Source organism: Notolepis coatsorum (assembly GCF_963971535.1).
Source record: "Notolepis coatsorum genome assembly, chromosome: 2".
NCBI classification, from domain to species: Eukaryota; Metazoa; Chordata; class Actinopteri; order Aulopiformes; family Paralepididae; genus Notolepis; species Notolepis coatsorum.
The window spans coordinates 188,253,057-188,274,156 of record NC_140166.1 but is presented as its reverse complement, the minus strand read 5'-3'; the positions used below and the strand labels follow the sequence as shown (position 1 = coordinate 188,274,156).

The window sequence follows — 21,100 nt, the reverse complement described above, 5'->3', positions numbered from 1 at the left end:
TCGGGATGCGTTTGGCTGGTGTTATGATAGCATTAGCTGGAAAGATAGCTAGTTGGAACAACATCCGCTTTTAACGTTACATCAAATCAGATGATCGCCTGTCCTTTCTCCAGGACCTAACACTGTCCGTGACCGTCTATCAACAATAATGCACCCACGGTGAATTGTATTTAAGTTAAGTAGCTACGGACTAGCGTTAGCTGACTATTACTAACGTTATCTTAATGTCAATGCGGGAAGACGAGCTAGGTCAGTTAGCTTAGCTTGATAATGTTACCGTGTCTAAAGTTGGTGCTATTCACATAATCCAGCAATAATGGCTGCAGACCTGCAAGCAAAGTACAGCAAGTGCCAAAGGATAAGAGTCTGAGGCGGAGTTTCAAAAGAGAATGTTGAATATTTATTTTGCATCAAAAATCACAACATGAACGTTCTATCTGCCACTAGCTTACAGACTGAATAGGGTATATCTGCAGAGCCACTGAGTAGCGAGTGCAACACCGTTTAATGTCCGTGTGGATCATTGGAGTAGGGTATATCTGCAGTGCTGCAGCCCATACTCATTGATTAATGATACTAATACAAATCTATACAATCACCTGTTGTTGAATAAATACTATACGTTCTAGTTATTACTAAAAAACAGTATAACAGTATCTGAAAAAAAAAAAAAGTATAATTTATATAATTTTTTTTTATGCACTGGTATCGGATAAATATCGGTATCGGCCGATACGGAATCGGATCGGAAAGGGAAAAATGGTATCGGAACATCTCTAGTTTTGACGTGAGCGACGGAGTGGGTTTTAAAATGGGTTTAACACAGTGGTTTAACACTGATGTAATATACATGTAGTACAATGCCAAAGCAACAGATGGCGATGTACAAACATCAAAGTTCAATGGGACATTTCGTTTTGAACAGTGAACTAACGTGAGCTAACGGAGGTATCAACATGCACTACTAGACTTGCTGGAGCATTTGTTGATATCAGGAGCTATCAGTAGCTAGACGTAGACGGTTAGATACCGTTAGACAATGCCTACTAAAAGTGAATAGTTGACTGGGTAATTTTGTTTAAACAGTAACGATAGCTAGGTAGCTAATGTTAGCTCACGGTCGAAGGCACTATAGACTCGAGCAGAGGAGCCTCCTCTCAGTCCTCAAACTTTACACGGGTGCGGGCGGGGCAAGGGAGGAGCGGCAGTTTGCAGGTCCTGTGTGTCTGAGACAGACAGCGAGTGAGATCTCCGCTTGATCGGTTTCCGCGATCGGCGAATATGACTCATTATCGGAATTCACCGATCGCATATTTATACTGATTATCGGCTGATAACGATCGGTGGCCGATCGATCGGGGCATCCCTACATTCAAGTCTCCCGTTTTGGATCATTTCGGATTCCCAGTTAATTACAGCAATGTACAAAGACGGGTGGATGGCACTAAAGCTACGTGCCGGCATTGTTCTTTTTTTTTCCCCCTCTTTTTCTATTTTTCTCCCATCCCAATTCCACAGTGCCAATTCTCCCCTCCCCTGTCTTGAACGTTGCTCGCATATGCCCCCCACTGGCCGGTTGTAGGGAGGATAGAAGCCTTGCATCACGTGTCCCCTCCGATACACGAGGAGGCAGCTTGTCACATCTTTTCACCCGCCAGTGCGGACTCTTTTTTTTTTTATCTACTTTTTCTCCCATTTTCTATTTTTCTCCCATCCCAATTTCGTATCGTCCAATTCTACCCTCCCCTGTCTCAAACGTTGTTAGGCCATGCCTCCCACAAGCCGGCTGCAATGTGGACTAAGCCTTTACATCACGTGTCCCCTCCGGTACTCGAGGAAGCAGCAGTCGCATCTTTTCACCTGCACAGCGCAATCTCTCAGCGTCGGGGGTCTGCGTTTGGAGGGCACGCCGCCCCCGTCGCTTCCTGATTCTGCTGCGCAGGCGCACCAACCGACCTGTAGGAGTCGCTGTCCACAACGTCCGATCCCCACCCATCAGCTTCCCACCCCCTAATACTGCCAATTGTATTAGTATGAACGACCAGCCAAGCTGATAGCAATGCGGAGCTGGGCTCGACCCCAGCGTCTCCTGCATTGGTGGTGAGCGCCTTGCCCACTGCACCACCTAGCCGCCCTCCAGTGCGGACTCTCATTGGCGAGGTGTAACGTGTGGGAGTGGGAGGCTCACACTACCCCCGCCATTTCCTGTCTCTGCTGTGCAGTAGGGGTGGGACGATACATCGATCCAGATCGATATATCAATCCATTATCAATAATCAAATAGGATCGATGCAACGTAAAAAGATCGATTCATATTGCGACTTTTATTTTGAAAATCCGGCGACGGCGACGTCATATCCGCCCCGCGACCAGTATTGTCAAACTCTGTGTAGCTCTGTACAGCAGAGCAGGGCTACAGTCAGAGCGTCTATTTTGCGATATAAGTCTGTGCAGTTTTCCCCCCGCAGCGGGTCAAATGCAACTAAACATGCTTTGCATCGTCGCCATTCCTTTATGCCCACATCGCGTGGGCAGATCTAAATTAACGTTAGGTTAGCTGCTTAAGCTAACCGTGAGCGAACAGGAGAGAGAGAGAGAGAGGGGAGGGGAAGGAGGAGGGGAGCGGGGGCATTCTGTGTGTGTGTGTGTGTGTGTGTGTGTGTGCGCGCGCGCGCGTTTGAAAAGACCAAATGAAGTCAGGAGTATTATTATATTGATATTATTTACTGAGGATGGACTAGGGCTGGGCGATATGGAAAAAAATCATATCGCGATAACGATATGATAATTTTATTTTATTTCTCGATATCGATAATTATCGAATTGTTATAAGTATAAAAAAAATTAAAAAAAAAAAAACATCTTTTTTTTTTAACAACAGATGTATGTTTATTTTGCAGCAATTCTTTGTCATTGCCGCCATCTTTAGTGTTACATCCCCTCACACTCCAGTTCTCAGGCTGCAGCTGGTTTAAAAGCTAAAGTAAACCGGCTTCTCTGCTGGCTGTGGCTCCAGAGGAGTTGAACAGTTCTGGCTCTGCTAGTTTATTTTCGATCTTTTGGCGCTTTTTTGGTGGACAAACCACCGCACATGTGCACTGTGACTCGTGACTGGAGTCTAGTTCTGCTAGCACACATAGCCTACTGTGTACAGACGGTTTCAAAATGTATTTTAAATTAGAAAGCAAACAAAATAAATGGACAAGAGAAAAAGAAATCTGAATTTGGTCAGTATTGTCATTTGGACAAGCAAAGCCATTACTTTAAGTTGCAGGCAAGAAAGACAAGTCTGTCCACTGTCTCTGGTTTTAAAACTGCCCTGTTGCAGGTAAAAAAAAAAAAAAAAAACGATTTTTCGATTTTTTTTTTATTTCGATATTCGATATCGATTATTAAAATATATCGCGATATTTATCGTTATCGTTATATCGCCCAGCCCTAGGTCAGCCCTGTACGTGTGTGCTGTGTGAGTGTAGTTGATGTTTTGTTGCATAGTGTCATTGTCATTAGGGGTGCACCCATGTATCGGTCGGGTATCGGTATCGGCCGATAAGTGCCTTGTTGACTGCAATCGGAAGCTCAAATGTGCCGATGGCAGTAGCCGATAAATATCCATCAATTTGTGTAGCGTCGAGACAAAAAAAGTTCACTCGCGACCTGCACAACGCCGTCCCCAGTCCGGGCAGTCCCCCCCACACACACACACACAAGCTACTGCATCAAAGTTACTACTTATGATTAACAAGGCATTGTGTTACACGTTTATAACATCAGCATATTATTTACCCGAACGTAGCAAGCGTTCATACTAGCTCAGTTCCTTCCGTTGCTCACAGAGCCCTGAGTTTTACCCATTCTGCAATCTGTTAATAACGTTTTCAATCAGACACATGTATAGAAAGGCTTTGTTTTATTATAACATTAGTTGCAGTAAAATCATTATGCCTCATTTAAGTCATCCTGCGGAGCTAAAAGCTAAACGTCTGACGCGCGACGCGCCGCGTTGTTCTAGAAAACCTCTGTCGTCAAAATCAATGGCGGACAAAAGCAGAAGTAAAAAATGCAACACGCTTGCCGATTGGGCCTAACAAAAATAATAGTTGGTTTCAGGTTGGTTGTCAGTTTGGCCATGGGTAGGTAGGGAATTTATTTTATTTTATTTTTTTATTTTATTCTTTCCCATGGCGACTATGGATAGGGAATTTCTTTATTTAATTAAAATGTTCACAACAACATGGATGCATGTACTCTGCCAGCATGTTTAATATCCATAATACTAAATGTTTGACTAAGATTTCTATGAAACTTTATTCTAAAAAAAAAAAAAAAAAAAAAAAAAAAATCGGATTTTTTTTTTTTTTTTTTTTTTTTTTTTAATATATTTTTTTTTAAAAACTCATAAAATATATTGGGTCGCACCTAAATCGGCAGGGTCGGTCGGCAACCTGAAACCAACTATTATTTTTGTTAGGCCTTGGTGGTAACAGCAGAGGCGGGTGCAAGCAGTGTGTGATGTAATTGGCAGAATCGACTGTCAATCAAAATGTCATTGGTTGAGACAATAGTATCTCGCTGCAGCCCAGCAGGTAGACCATGCTGGGAGAACTAGTATCTAGCTGCAGCCCTGCAGAACATACTGGGAGAGAGATAGTGCTATTTCTTGATGTTTCCTTTTTTTAAGTAAGTAAAGAGGCCTATGTTCATATCGGTGAGCACAATTTGTAAGACAAATATACAGTAGTTTCATAAAAAAAAAAAAAAATTACAAAAAAAAAATATTACAAAAAAAATAAATATTTAAAAAATATTTAAAAAAGATATTTTGCCACAAATATCGGTATCGGCCGATTGTGTTAGTTGAACTATCGGTATCGGTGGCAAATTTTCATATCGGTGCATCCCTAATTGTCGTTGAGCATCCTGATGGCCTGGGGATAGAAGCTCCTTCTGAGTCTCTCTGTACTGCCATTAGGGGTGTATTACGGTACACAAAAACCACGGTCCGGTACGTACCTCTGTTTGGAAGTCACGGTTCTCGGTTCATTCCGGTACAGTGGGGGGGGAAGTTTGCAGAACGTGGCTTTCCATTTTCCACTCGGGGGTGACGTTAGGGGTGGGCGATATATCGAGTATACTACCCGATTGTTCTACCCGAGATGTAGTACTGTACTATATCGCGAACATCGAGTATTTAGTTTATATGGCGCCGCCCGCGGCCAAGAGACACTCGCAGTGCTTTCCTCGAGAAGGGACGGCGGAGCTATAGGCTAACGTTAGTGTATTGGTCCCGAGTGTAGCAGGGACGGCGGAGCTATAGGCTAACGTTAGTGTAGTCAGGGCTGTACAGTGCGATATAATGTTGCGGTTGTAATTTCATTAGACAGACCAGCGCGGACCTTTAATAACATGTAATTTAATTGACACGAGCAATGAGCTAACGGTAGCTGCTAACCAAGGTATCCATTAGGATTATGCTAAGCTAACTAGCGATAGCTGCTAACCATGGAAGAACGGTCAAAGCGGACTCCACAAGACTAGTTCCATTCGTGAGGAAAGGGGGTGGGTTATATTGACAACGCTTGACAACAGAAGTTTAAACATAACTTCATATTTATTGGTTATTCGTTTCTGTATATCATTCAATTTCCATCTCCGTGTGTCTCCATCTCCATCTCTTCCTGTTTACATTCAAGTGTGACGTCATCACCTACGGCAGCTTAGACGATCAAAACGCGAACCTAGAACAAGACCCGGGGGGGGGGGGCTGGCTCTTGTTCATTCTCGCCCCCTCTCTCTCTCTCGCTCAATCTCTACATTCAATGATTTAAAGTAGCCAAACGTTACAGACAGTATAAATACTAACTGGATAGTTGATGATATAAACATTTAATTTCATTATCTGAAATATTCTAAAATCATTAAGTCTGCTATAAGCCATTATACCTTTGTGTGTGATTATTATTTTCTCACAGTAGGGTGTGTATATATATACATATATATGTGTGTTTGGCTAAAGTGGATAGAAAACACAGTACTGTGTAAAAGTCTTAGGCACCCAAGAGTTTTTATATAAATTGTCTTGGATGTAAATAATTTTTTTTATTAGTGTCAGTAGACTACTCTTAGTACATTTTCATTACATTATTTTTTAAAGCATCTTCATGGTTTAATAATGCAAACATATGTTGCAGGGACTTATTATAATCATCATATTGGCGTGACTATGCATCAAAGGGTTAAATCAAGCATTTTTAAGTGATTTAGAGGAAATGTCAAAATATCGCGATATATATCGTGTATCGCGATATGGCCAAAAAATATTGCGATATCATTTAGAGGCCATATCGCCCAGCCCTAGGTGACGTAGTGTGACGTTACTGTTAAGTAGCTCTCGGTAGCTCAGGATATCCACCCATCGGTACTCGGTAGTGAGAGCGATAGCAGATGCCTTGGATAAGTCGTGGACAACTGTAGTGTGTGCTTGTTTATACAGAGCTGGTATGACTTGCTGGCTGAAATACGGACGAGAGGGAACTACGTGATTACTTTTAACATGTGCTAAACCCCGTGTTCTCGACAACGGAGTATGGTCGCAGATATGTTAATGCTTTGGCCCGGTTTGAATGAACACATTGGGTGCCAGCAGGGGGTGCCCTATTTATCGCTTGGATGCCACCACTCTAGTCAATGAGAGGGCGAGCACATTTGCGAACGCATAAACTATATCTTAAATTATGACTGTCTAATACGCCCATTGCTTATCAATGACTTGCTTGCAGACTGTCAACATGTACGAAAGGATTGTTTTTTCATCAGTACATTTCCGTTTTATACCGTTTGGAATAAGAGTATAGTATAGTTTTGAAGATTTCTAGTGATTCCAGAAAAATCCACGAAAATAGCCATTTACTGGAATACACAAAACACGTTGTAATTTTTTGGCCTATTTATGAATCGTTTTCAAATAAACGCTAGATTATCGATAATATACGTGTACTTATGCACGCTAGAGAAGCGGGCTGAAAAATCAATTATCCATGACCTGGTCAGCGCTAACGTCATACACGCACACACATACACACACCAGCGTTTCCGTTAGCCGGTAATTACCGGTATTTGACCGGCAAAATCTGTTGAAGTCCGACATATTTAATCTCTCCGGTCTTAATGTCCGGTGAAAATAATTCCCCGAGTCTAAGCACAATTTGATTATTTGAATTGTATTAAAATAGGCTAAAATTAAATAGCCTATGCGATGAACGAAACAATCATTACATTTGTTTCATCGTTGCTTCACCAAGCAGGTATAATAATGTTGTCAGCGAGAGCTTAGTGCTGGGTTTTGCGAGTGCATGTGTAGCTGCAGAGCCGGAGCAGCAGCGGCCATTACAGCGGCCATTGCAGTACTCCAATTCAGCCATTGGCAATTCAATGTTGGGTGGGGGGCGCTGCTGTGCGGTTCCCAGATAGAGCCAGAAAAGAGCCAATAACAGCTGAATCTGCTGCTCTGCATCGACATACACTCGCAAATAAGTCGTTGGGAGGTGGAGAGAGAGAGAGTCGTCACGCAAACCCACGATAATGTTGCTGTCTCTCTCTGCCAAATTTCTCAGTTTATTCGCTTGATATAATTAATACAAATGTCCAATATAACGGAATTCGTTAGCTCATAAAAATGTGATTATAACAGACTGCTGTTTATTATTGTCGGGCGACTGCCCACAGACACCTATTTGATTTAAAGTCGGCAGCAGCATGGAGTCTCGGCACTTATTTTATTTGGAATATAATGGCTTTATACGCAAAAGTAGCCTAGTTTTAAGTAAAAATATTATAAATCTACATGCCTTGATGATGTCATTCTTTTGTTTTGTTGTCTTCTTTTGCCTATCAATTGTTTTTAAGCTCAATAAACTCTGACCGGAATTTCTCTCATTTGACCGGTAGATTGAAATCTACCGGACACTGAGGCCGGCAACAATTTTTTCTAACGGAAACCCTGACACACACGTTGTGAAAAAAACATCTTACCCCAAGACTGGTAAATAAAGTCCTTACTAGGGATGGGTACCGAATTCGGTACTTTTGAGGTACCGAACCGAAACACGTCGGTACTACCGAGTATCGAATCAAGTGAGATACCAAATTTTTTTTTTTTTTTTTTCTTCCCCCTTTTCTTTTCATGTCAACGTTCACACGCACAATATATGCTTACCTAGGATTTGACTTGATTCAACAACAAAGCAGTCGGAGCAATGACAAGCCGAAAACTGTCGAAATTGTAGTTATTTGAAGTTTGGATTTTTTTTTATGACTGATGTAGGTAAATAAAATTTCTTGAGACTAAAGTACCGAAAAAAGGTACCGTTGGGTACCGGTATCGATTCACAGGTACCGGTACCGGTTCAAATGTAACGGTACCCATCCCTAGTCCTTACCTCACATGAGATGTTCTGCAAAAAGATTAATCCAATTCCTGATCGCCATTCCTAGTGATGCACGATGTGATTCCTAGTGATGCCGTGGCTCACAAGCCACGGCAATGGGGGGGGGGGGGGGGGGGGGGGGGTCGGCTGCTGATGGAGGCGCAGTGTTCAGGGTAACAGAGCATGAGGTGAGGCGGACCTTTAAAAAAGTGAATATCAGGAAGGCAGCAGGTCCGGACGGCATCCCCGGCCGCGTCCTAAAAGTCTGTGCCGACCAACTGGCCCCAGTATTCACTGACATATTTAACCTGTCCTTAGAACAGGCTGTCATCCCCACCTGCCTGAAGAAGTCCACTATTATCCCTGTACCCAAAAAATCCAAGCCTGCTTGCCTCAACGACTACCGCCCTGTAGCTCTCACCTCCATAGCCATGAAGTGCTTTGAGAAGCTAGTAAAGGGCTACATCTGCTCCTCCCTCCCCATCAACATGGACCCCCTGCAATTTGCATACCGCCCCAACAGGTCCACGGAGGACGCCATAGCATAGCCCATGTGCTGCACACAGCAGCATCACACCTGGACAAGAGGCAGGGGAACTATGTGAGAATGCTATTCATCGACTACAGCTCGGCATTCAATACCATAGTCCCCTCCATACTCATAACCAAGCTCAGGGACCTGGGCTTGAACTATGACCTCTGCCAGTGGGTCTTGGACTTCCTGACTGGCAGACCCCAGGTGGTGAGAGCAGGCAACTGCACCTCCTCATCCATCACCCTCAACATAGGGGCCCCCCAGGGCTGTGTTCTGAGTCCCCTCCTCTACTCCCTGTACACACACGACTGTGTGGCTCAGCGGAGTAGCAATACAATCATCAAATTTGCTGACGACACAGTGGTGGTGGGCCTGATCTCTGCCAACGACGAGAGGGCCTACCTGGAAGAGGTCAAGGTCCTGGCGGGATGGTGCCAGGAAAACAGCCTCTCCCTGAACGTCAGCAAAACAAAGGAGATGATTGTGGACTTCAGGAGGTCGGGGGTCAAGGACTACAGCCCCCTCAGCATCGACGGGGCACCGGTTGAGAGAGTCAACAGCTTTAAGTACCTCAGAGCCTACATATCCGAGGACTTGACATGGACCACACACATTGACAGTGTTGTGAAGAAGGCACGACAACGCCTCTACTTCCTCAGGCGCCTAAGGAAGTTCCAAGTCAGTCAGAAGATCCTTAAGAACTTTTACTCATGTACAATAGAGAGCATCTTGACCGGCAACATCACCTCCTGGTTTGGGAATAGCACTGCACAAGACGGAAGCAGACTACAAAGAGTGACACGTTCAGCCGAACGCACAATTGGAGGGGGGCTCCCCACCCTCCAGAACATTTACAACAAGCGTTGCAAGGGCAAGGCTAAGAGAATCATTAAAGACTCCAGTCACCCGAACAACTGCCTCTTTGAACTGCTGCGGTCAGGCAAGCGATACCGGAGTCTCAAGGCGAGCACAGAAAGACTCAGAAGAAGCTTCTATCCCCAGGCCATCAGGCTGCTAAACGAACAATGAACACTACACAACAACCACCAAACGCACATAGCACACACATCCACACGCACACACTCACTTTAAACAAACACACTGTAGCACCCACTCCACACACTTTATAGCACACACCCACTTTAAACAAACACACTGTAGCACCCACTCCCCACACTTTATATTTATTGATGAAGGATTGCACTACAACACGTACACCTTACTGTAAATTGTACCTAAATTGTACCTCATCCCATTTCTGCTTTGCACTATATAGTACTGTACATTAGTACACTGCATAGTATTGTATATTATATGGTAACTCAGAACATTGTACATATGTCTATACCGAACACTGTGACCTCATTTTCTTCTTCTAAATTACATGCTATACTATGTTATTTGATACTATCTTGTCTAGCACAGTCTCTGGAGCGTAACAGTAAGAAGCATTTTGTATGAAAGTATTCTGTACTTCTGTATGACAACTATTAAAGAAACTTGAAACTTGAAACTATATCGGCTGCCGATATAATATCGGCCGATATGGCAGTTTTTTTTACACATCGGTATCGGTCCGATATCAAGATAGGGCAGATATAGGCCGATATTAAAATTCTTATTATTATTGTTTTTTTTAAATCTTTTAATCTATTAAATAGTTAAAAAATATCAGTCATTTCTGAAAATAAATTACAAAAGTAAACAAATAAAAATCCGTTTTGGAAAATAGCTTTTTATTTGATTATCAAAGTGTTTTCTATACAGAGATATCGACATCGGTAAATATCGGTATCGGCCAGAACAGCAATATTAATATCGGTATCGGCCACAATTTTCACATCGGTGCATCACTAGCCATTCCAAATATCGATCGCGTTTATTGATCCAACGTTAGACCTCGAAACAGATAATCCACACTGCTTTTGGTTGCCTCAATGAATGCAATAGTCTCAGGTTGCATGGCTCAGAAGTAAAATGTGGAATCCGGAGTTTTTTTTTCTCATGCATTTCCATTGACTCCAATCCAATGGGTGCAATACCATCCGGGAGACGATAGGGGGCGGTATTTGCCCTTTCCGAGCTCGGAGCCAGTCCCAATGATAACGTGAGGCTGGATGGATAAAAAATTAATGGATATTGCTAATAAAAGAAATAACGATTAAATAACGAGATTTCTCGTCATTGGCACTCAATGTGTTAATAGAGAGATGCTGCTTGAATGCCACGGGGAGCTGGGTTTGCACTAGGGTCTGTTTCTTCCTTGTACCAGTGATATTCACATTCGGGCGATGCCGTTTCAAATGCGTGATAAAGTTCGACGTACTGCCAGCGACATACCCGATCTCAGTTGAACAATGCCGGCACGTAGGCGGCTGGGAGGCGCAGCGGACATTGCGCTTGTCACCAACGCAAGAGACACCGGGTTCGACTCCGGCTGTCGGCGTTGCCTCCGGCTTGGGCCAGCCGCCATACTAACTCAATTGGCAGAGTTAGTGGGTGGAAGTCGATGGGTGGTAATCTGGACGTTGTGCACAGCGACTCCTACAGGTCGGTTGGGGACGCCTGCACAGTAGGGGTGGGAATCACCAGTTTCATCACGATACGATACGATATCAATTCTTTGGACAACGATACGATATTTTCCGATATCACAGTCTGCCACGATACGATTCGATTCCGGTGCCTGCAATCGATATGAGACGATATTAATAATGTGCCCATTTAACACAATCAGTCACATTTAGATCAACTAAAAAAAGGCTATGGAAATATCAATTGACGTTTTTATTTTTGAGCTCTTCCAGACATTTAAATGAAAAACAATCTATTGTTTTTAATACAAATAGACCTCCTGTTCACTGCCACGTTTTTATATATTGAGCTTTAAAGTTTAAGTAAAATGTTTTGGAACTCACGACAACACGCAAGCTAAAACCACTTCCTCTCCCAAACCGTTCCTACAATTGTTTTATGTTGCATGATGAACATCAATAAATGTTTTATGTATTTATGTTTAAATATCAACATTATCTGTCCATCGGTGACCTATGTTGTGGGACTTGTACAGCACTTTGTTCAACTTTGTCAGTGCTGTAAAGTTTAAACCTTTTTAAATCTTAGACAAACTAAACACTTTGCTTTCATGAAATATTGTAAGCAGTCATTTGAGGCTTTATAAAAGCAGCACAATGAACACAAATCTGTCAGTGCCGAGTCCGACCTCATCTTAAATAACAAACAGCATTGCTTGTTGTAATTAACCCTTTATCTGCCAGGGATTATTCTGATCTTATACCGTCCTCTGCCAGCTCTATTTGTCTATGGAGATGTTCCCCTTCTTTGCAGGGCTATAACTTTTTAAATTGTATTGCTAAATTGACATTACTATGGCCCATTCAACATCAAGTATATCGTTTAGGATGTAGCAACGTTCTACTTTTTCATTCACACATTCATACTAAAATATGGTCTAAAGTAAAGTATAAATATGTTTTTATCGTTTTCTGCAGCATTCCATAGAACGTGAGTTATAGCCACAAATACATAATATTAGATCATCAAATGTAGTTCAATACCGATTGACGTCAGATTAAAAATTTCAATTGTACAAGGTCCTACACGTCATGCCTCATCATCTGCTGGTGACCGGAGGGGGGGTTATAAGTCCATGGCCGATGTTAAATGATTCATGTAGTATGGGCGATATATATATCAGAGCAGATTATACGGATAATAATAATCAATCACGCTGAAACTCACCCCAGTCTCCTCTTACCGTTGGGTGATCAGCGTGGAGCAGAAAGATCGCTATTATGGGATGTTGATATATGCGATCCATTTCCAGGTTGTATAATACTATATGCGTCCAAATCATGTTGTTTATCGAGTTATTTGCAACCGATCGATGTCCAGTGTATCAAGATGGAGTCCCGCTAACGATAGCGAGTGCCCGGACGAAATATGGGTGAGTACCACTTCCGTCGGGTCACTTCCGTTTTTGGCGATTCGCCGATCGGCCACCAGATGGCGGTCTTGAACCGTTGGAGTCAAGAGGAGATCTACAGGAGATCTCAAGTCTCCGTGGGTGAAATATGATTGCCATGACAGATTTTTTAAATATTGATCTCAAAGACGCTGTACGACGTCATTGGCAGATTACGCATGGCGGAGAATGACGTGTTAAGTCGTCCTTGGCGATTAAAGGGTTAACAAAGAGAGGCAGAGTTGATTTTGCAAAAATAATAAAAAATGTAAAAATATATTCATACATCTTTTTTTAGCATAATAAAATTTTATTTTCATATTCGAATCCCATGCCCATCGAACGAAGCTTCGAAGTATTTCAGGGCCCTTTCTCACTCACGTTTGGAGATTGAATCACTGCTCCCGAGAACGGGGGGGGGGAAGTGTTCTCACTCACCCCTTTTGCGATGCGAAACGGCGCCGATTCGTTTCACCCCCCCGCTGAACGGGATCAGTTGGATTAGGTGGTCTCGGAATCACGCCGTGCGGGTGCGGGGGGCATGACACACAACGTCGTTACTGTCATGCTTGCTTGAATTTTGGGCAGATAACACCACACACAGCAACAACTGGAGAATACCCACAAAAACGATATTTATGGGCAATTTGAGAGTTCAGACCTCAACCAAAAACAAGTGGATGAAAACATGAAGTTATTGTTATAAGGACCCCAGTCCAAGCTACAACAGTCTGCATTGCCTTAACAATTGTTTGTATTGAGCCGTATTGTATTGTACCCATATGCAATATGTTAAATAAAGTTTACATCCATTCACTAGCATTACCGATTCGGCGATTGCATGAGCAGCTGGCTAACGTTAGCTATCAGACGGACCCTGCTAGCTCAGAGCTCCTCTTTCAATCTTAACAAGCATTAAACAAATGGCCCAGTCATCTATTCACCGTTGTTTAATACACACGGTGTTGTCTCTAATGTTATCTAGCTACTGATGGCTCCCGATATCATCAGTTTGGTGCTGGCTAACTAGCGTGAGCTAACGTTAGCTTCTAGCCACAATGCTATACTGTTATAATGGCATCTTCCATTCACGTTAGCACGCAGCTAACAATGTAGCTAACAAAAGTCACCGATCTTTTTTGAGACTAAACTATCCGCTCTTGGTGGTCACTTGTGTTGATGTTAGTTTTGTTTCATCAACAAATGACAGGCAGAACACACAGTGAATCAGGGTTAGAAATTAACATTTTTTTTCAAGGGCTTTTTTTGCCCCCCTTAATTGATTTTCGGGGGCTTTTTTTTGTATTTCGGGGGCACTGAATTTTTATGATAAACGGTAGGGGTGGGACGGTTCACAAAATGGACGGTTTGGTTCATATCACGAATTTGGGGTCACGGTTTTCAGTTCGATATACGTTAATTTTTATTAAAAAAAATGTAACACTCAAATCTAAAAGTCAAGATAGACTGCGCTCACAAATTATAACACTGGGTGCTGAAATCCTGTCGAGTATAATAGAAAAAGAAAGCAATACGCTTGGACCAGCACTCACAGATTTTGGTATATTTAATGGCAGCCTGAAACAAACATGTTTCGGAACATAATCGTTCCGAAACATGTTTGTTTCAGGCTGCCATTAAATATACCAAAATCTGTGAGTGCTGGTCCAAGCGTATTGCTTTCTTTTTCTATAACACTCAAATCTAAACATGTTTCTCATTTATTAAAAATAAAATAAAAGGTTTACAGTGTTTACAGCCTTAAATAATGTTTGGCACACAAAGACCGAACTGACTGAAAAATATAGGCTACATTTGTCAAAGTATTAATTTAGTGCAAACAAACAATATGCTCAGCCAGCACTAGACTTTCCTTTCTTTAATTAATATAAACACACAAAAACAATGTCAACCATGTTTAAATTCCCTGCTTGTCAGTTCTTAATGGAAAGATTCGTTTTCTGCTTGAAATTATTGTGTTTCTGTCTACATATATTTAGACTAACATTATTTAAATATTGAGTGCAACTGTGGTGGATTACGTAATTCGGTGAGTTGGAACTATCTATGGGTTGGCGCCGGGTCCCCACGGACATTTTAGCGTGTGGCACCGCCACCTTCAGCTCCGGTCACGTTAGGAGCAGTTCATAACGTCAACAAGCAGCGCGAAAGCGGCAATAGTCCCGGTTGGAGTTAGTAAAACACAGTTGTATGTTAGCCTTCTTGGATGTTGAATAAACGCCTATCATTGTCTTTAAACACCCCGCCTCTCAGACTCCCATTTCCTCCTCTGCTACAGTAGCTAGTAGCTACGGTGTTAGCTGTTGTTGTGAAGGGCTAGCTAGCTAACAGCTACAAACATTGTACAAACTGCTAACGCTATGGCAAGATGTGTGTAGGCCTATGTAATGTTAATGGCTATGTTTTTAAAGTCGTAATGAAGATTGATTTATATTGTGCGTGCCATTTTTACACAAACTGACTAGCACCTGGCTGCTGCTGCAGCCAGTGCAGAACACCGGCTCCGCCAAATGATTTTTTTTATTTGCGCGTCATCTGAACCGTATACGATACACAGACGCTCCATTACCGGATAAATATATATATATAATTAGTAAACTGTCGGGGGCATTAAGTGCCCCCCTTAACTGATTTTCGAGGGCATTTTATCCATTTTCAAGGGCATTATGCCCCAAGCCCCCGTTAATTTCGAACCCTGCAGTGAATGTATCCGTTTTGTTTATTGCACGTTCTTTGCTGAAAAGAAAGTGCTACAGGCTATACTAGACTAGGCTAGGGCTGGGCGATATGACGATATTATATAAATATCGGGTACAATTCATTAACGATACACTTTTTCAACGTATCGTGGATATCGTGATGTTTTGCCCAAGAGGATTGTGTCGCGTCAATCTGTCCACACGTTACTCGTTCATATCTCAGCCCGTGCTGAGATATGCCCATTCCGCGGTCTGTTAATAAAGTTTTCAATCAGACAGATGTATGGAAATGCTTTTATTATAACATTCGTTGTAGTAAAATCATTATGCCTCATTTAGTCATCCTGTGGAGCACTGGTCTCCTACTCGACGGCCGCGGGGAGCTAACGTTAGTAGCTTTGTTGTTGTTCAGCACACAGGACATTCAGGAAGTCAAAAACGAATATAGCGCTTGCCGATTGGTGCTAAGAACAGCAGGGCGGGTGCAAGCGCTGTGACGTAATTGGCAGACTCGACTGTCAATCAAAATTATTATGTTTCAGTCAGAATTAATGAATGAAAACTTTATTAAAAGGTTGCAGAATGGGTACAATACAGTACAGGAGGATGAAGACCAGAAAAAGACTTTCGGCTTTTTTACATAAGGGTCCTCCATTTTCAATTCATCAAAACATTTAGAGACATACATGTATACAGTAGTTTCATAAAAATGCTAAAATGCTATTGATTGATTGATTGATTGATTGATTTAAAACTTTATTAACATATTGCAGAATGGGTACAGTACAGCTCAATACATACAATTGTTAAGGGGATGCAGACCAGAGAAAGACTTTAGTCTTGTTTACATCAGGGTCCCCCATTTTCAATTCATCATATTTCATATCTAAATCATATAATATCTCATTGCTAAATATATGCAATATATAATCTAATAATCTAAATCTAATATATAATATAAAAATGCTAAATGCATGGGTATTTTATTTTGTCTTTAATGTTAGCTTGCAAACTCAAATACTGTCTTGGTAAGCCTCATAATGAATTGTTTGGGGTAAAAAAGAAAAACATTGTGATGTGTATCGTGTATCGCCGAAAGGTCAGAAAATATCGTGATATCATATTTAGGCCATATCGCCCAGCCCTAGACTAGGCTAAGCTAACTAGCGTTAACCGTTAGCTTAGCGTTAGCCCTGGGAAACGCTCAAAAGCGAACTCTACAACACCATCCATTCGTGATAAAATGGGGTGGGTTATATTGACAAGGCTTGACAACAGAGGTTCAAATATAACTTCATATTTATTGCTTATTTATTCATTTTATATCAGCATTCAGTCTCCAGCGCCATGTTAACACTTCCTGTGTTTACATTTTCGAACGTGACATCATCACCTACGGCAAGCGTAAACGCTCAAAAGGCAAACCGTAAACAGAACCCGGAACGAAACAAGACTGCAGTGTGTACGCAAACTAGAGGGGGGAGAGGGGGGGGGGAGTTCGCATCAGATCTCGGAATGGACTAGAACGAAATGGAACCGAATAGGTGAGTGAGAAAGGGCCCCAAGACAGCCCGTACACACTCACTTTAAATAAACACGCACTGTAACACCCACTTTAGACACTTTATATTTATTGGTAGAGATTTGCACTACAATTCATACCTCATTGCACCTTACCCTAAGTTGTACCTCATCCCATTTCTGCATTGTACTGTCTGTATACTGTATTGTACTGTAACTCACTGTTACTATTTTTTTTACTCTGTATTGTATACATTGACTGAACACTTTTTGTTTACATACTTTTGACTTTCTATTTCATACTTTTTATCTAGCACACTCCCACAGGAGCTCATACAGAAAAAAGCATTTCATGGAAAAGTATTCTCTATTTTACTATGACAACTAATAAAGAAACTTGAAACAATGATCTTGCTGTGTGTATACTATAGACAACAGTGTGCTCAAGCTCTGTGGGTGAGATAAGCAATCTGCCTGCTCTGCAGGAGTGAAGTAGAATACTGGAATGTGTTGGAGGGGGCCAGGTAGTAGGCATACAAGCAGATCTAGTAAGAGACTATCAATCGCCCCCGGCCCCTTGTAAGCTAATTTGAATCCTAGAAAAGCATTACATTCCCAAACATGTATTATTATTATTATGGTAGTACTAGTAATTATTAAAATATAACTGAAAACAAACAGATACAGGCCTACTAAACAGTTGCTATGTGCAGAAGGATCCGTTTGAACTGGAACTCCAATATCCTCTGTGACTTTCCGTCCCTGTAGAGTTAACCATATGGACAGGAAGAGTAGAGGAGTGGAAGTCTGGACTGTCTTCTCTTAAACAGGAGGAGATCTCCACATGAATAAGCAGGCTAGCCTATATCACACAACTCCACATGCATGCCTTTTCCAAAACAAGACTTGTCAGCTGTTTCTAATTCAACTCAAAGACCTTGAAGTCTACTCCCTATATAAACACTCAAGTCTTCCCAGTATGTTAAATTCCTAACATGCTTACGCTTGTGCTTATCCCTACAGAGTACAGACCACAAGGAAATGCTAAATGAGTGATGGGAGGACCCCAACAACACAAGTCTTCTTATCTTGTATCTGGCCTGGCCTAAGGGAGGGGTCAGTCAGTCTGCCACAGCCAAGTGAGGGAAGGTTGACTGCATCTACGGTAGCAATATTGACTCAGTTATAGCTGAGAAAGTTTCATTTTATGATCATCTGATAGAGCAACACAGTGAACTAATTAGTGGGAACTGGGAAGGCGTTAGCCAGAAAACCTTGCTCAGCCATTATGAAAATCCCAGTCTTAGCTATGACCATCTCACCACAGTTACTATAAATGAGACACAGCCGAAACTAACCTTAAGCCACCCAAAAAAAACAGACCTTTCACAACTGCTTCCTGTTGTGTTGCCTTTGATGAGTGGGTTACAGTCATCTACTAATAAAGATATGCAGAGTAGTATAATGTATATATGATTCACGTCATAGTCCCAATGGTATGTACACAAACACAGCCAAAGCAATTGCAAAATATGCACGACTGCAACTGCTTTAGAACTTTTTTTCTCCATGAACCAAGCAGGGATTCGCTGGATGAATAGATAAATCTATCCCAAAACAACCAGCCTGCTGCAGTCACAAGTATGTAAAGACATGAGGGGGGAACCAATGGAATGCAGCTCTGCCAAGACTCAATCCGGTTTCATTCAGCAAAACAAGTTATTATCATGAAATCCAAATGCCTCCAGAAACTCAAACTTCACTACTTAAAAACCTAAATCCCTGATAGGCTAACTGTCACTTCTACAAGACATACCATCGTCCTGCTGATAACCTCTGAACACTGCCATCATGCCATGTCTTTCCAGAGCATGTCAGTTGGTAGTTGAGACCAAGTCAAAAGGGGCACGTCTGTGAGTCAAGTAAGGTTATGACGTTATGTACACTTTGTACAGTGCATCTAATGATTTGTCTACACACAAGCCAAGGATTCACTAGAAGCACAGTGTAATCTTGAAACAAAACGTATACATGAACAAGTTTAAAATCTAGTTTAAGTCAGGCTGAGAGGGGCTCTAACATTCTCTAGTAGTGCCTGGTCTGTAAAATAGTCGACTATGTTGTCAAAAATACCCCCAAACTTGGGTGTACTCTAGTTTAGAATACAACATAAATCATTATTCTTTTCAGGTTTGGCACAGATGGTTATTACCCCTTGGTTCAGTTGGAATGCAATGGGAATTGCTAACGTTACCCACCACAAACGTAACGTAATCAAAACCATTCCAATGCAATTTGTCTGCACACACTGAAGGTAAACAATAGCTAACGTTGCAACGACAAAACCTTGCAAGATCGTGGTATTCACTGTTGCACCACGACCACCAACATATCTGAACAGTCAACTTCGCTAGTTGCCTGGCCAATATATACATTTATATATCCGTTAAGCCAGAAATGTGTCGTGGCAGAGAGACACTCGGTCTGTCACCCACCCGACCCGTGTGACCTGCTTGGCCATGCATGCCTGCCATGGGTCTTTGGCTAGCTACTGTTAGCAGCAAGGGGCTAGTAGCTAACAAAAGGTAAAAGACAAGCAAACTTCCACCTCGTGCCCAGTTAGCTAACAAACCAAGTACTTACATATACAGGTAATGGCCACGGGTAGCCTGCGGGTTCGGATCCAACCGGCGATTTAAGCTTGAGTTCGAGCTTCTCTCCCATTCTCCACTTACGGCGGCCCGCAATGATGATAGCTAAGCTGGCTAGCTGTTAGCTAGCTGGTCGGTTAGCGAACGAGCTACAACGTGAACATTTTGTATGAAAGAAAATCCGTGAAACGCAAAAAAACAAACAGACGTCGACGCTCGTCATGCAGTAAATATATACAGTATAAATGTGTCCGTGTGAATTTAATATATAGATAAAAAATGTCTGTTCATGTCGACTGGCAATAACACCTCGGCCGTATCACCAGAGACTGACAGACTTGTGTATCTCCGCCATCTTGCCCGGCGTGAATAAATATGGCCGGGGTGGCCACTACCAACCAGGGACACAGACGTCAGAGGACTCTGATGATCAAAGACAACTAAATGTGAATTAGAGAGGACACAACTGATCATGGAAATCAAGGATGTCTGTCATTATGTCGTTTTCAGAAATTCTATAATCTAGAGAAAACACTTCTATGGTTTGTTTACTTAATCCCACTTCTCTCAGTGCATGTGTTTGTGGTGTGCGTGTCAATAACAAAAAAGGTAACAATCTTAATTTTTGGCTTGATTTTCTGCAGGTGATTAGTTAAAAAAAAATATTGCATGCCATGTTGTTTAGTCTATCTGTTCAGTACTGCTCAGCACTGTTTCAAGATGCAGAATGAACACTTCTGAGAGAATCTTGACTTGACTTGATTGTTGAATATATATTATAGATACACAAATATTCTAGAATGTTTGATTATGACATCATACTGTGACATCACAAATGTTCTAGAATGTTTGATTATGACATCATACTGTGACGTCACATCACAAATGTTCTAGAATGTTTGATTATGACATCATACTGTGACATCACAGTATTGTGTTAGAGGATAAGTAGTAATATTTTGCAGTGTAGATTATTTACTATGCTCAAGGGAAATTGACTACACAATAAATAGAAGAGCATGGACAGAATGTAAAAAAAATAATAACAACAATAGGCTATAATAAAATAAAATAAATATATATGAAATTACATTTTGTCAATTGGACATACAGTGTGGGAGTTATGGCCAATGTCAAATTATTCAAACATGTCTGGCCATACCTGAGTGATGGGTCACCATACTGTAGGAACCCATCTGCTACATCTAGCTGCTGTGGAATGGTTCCTGCTGTGCTCAAAATGCTTACTCAGTTACACAGTC

General features: G+C 41.8%; 1 protein-coding gene across 2 annotated transcripts in view; it reads right to left on the bottom strand.

The window, feature by feature from the left end:
- Positions 1–20,190, bottom strand: part of dot1l (DOT1-like histone H3K79 methyltransferase) — a 138,904-nt gene extending 118,714 nt beyond the window's left edge. For both annotated transcript variants that reach the window (XM_084337981.1, XM_084337982.1), the window contains exon 1: positions 19,831–20,190. In XM_084337981.1, the coding sequence (XP_084194107.1) occupies positions 19,831–19,911 (81 nt within the window). In that variant the 5' untranslated portion in view covers positions 19,912–20,190. The remainder of the gene's footprint in view (positions 1–19,830) is intronic.
- Positions 20,191–21,100: the final 910 nt, after the last annotated feature.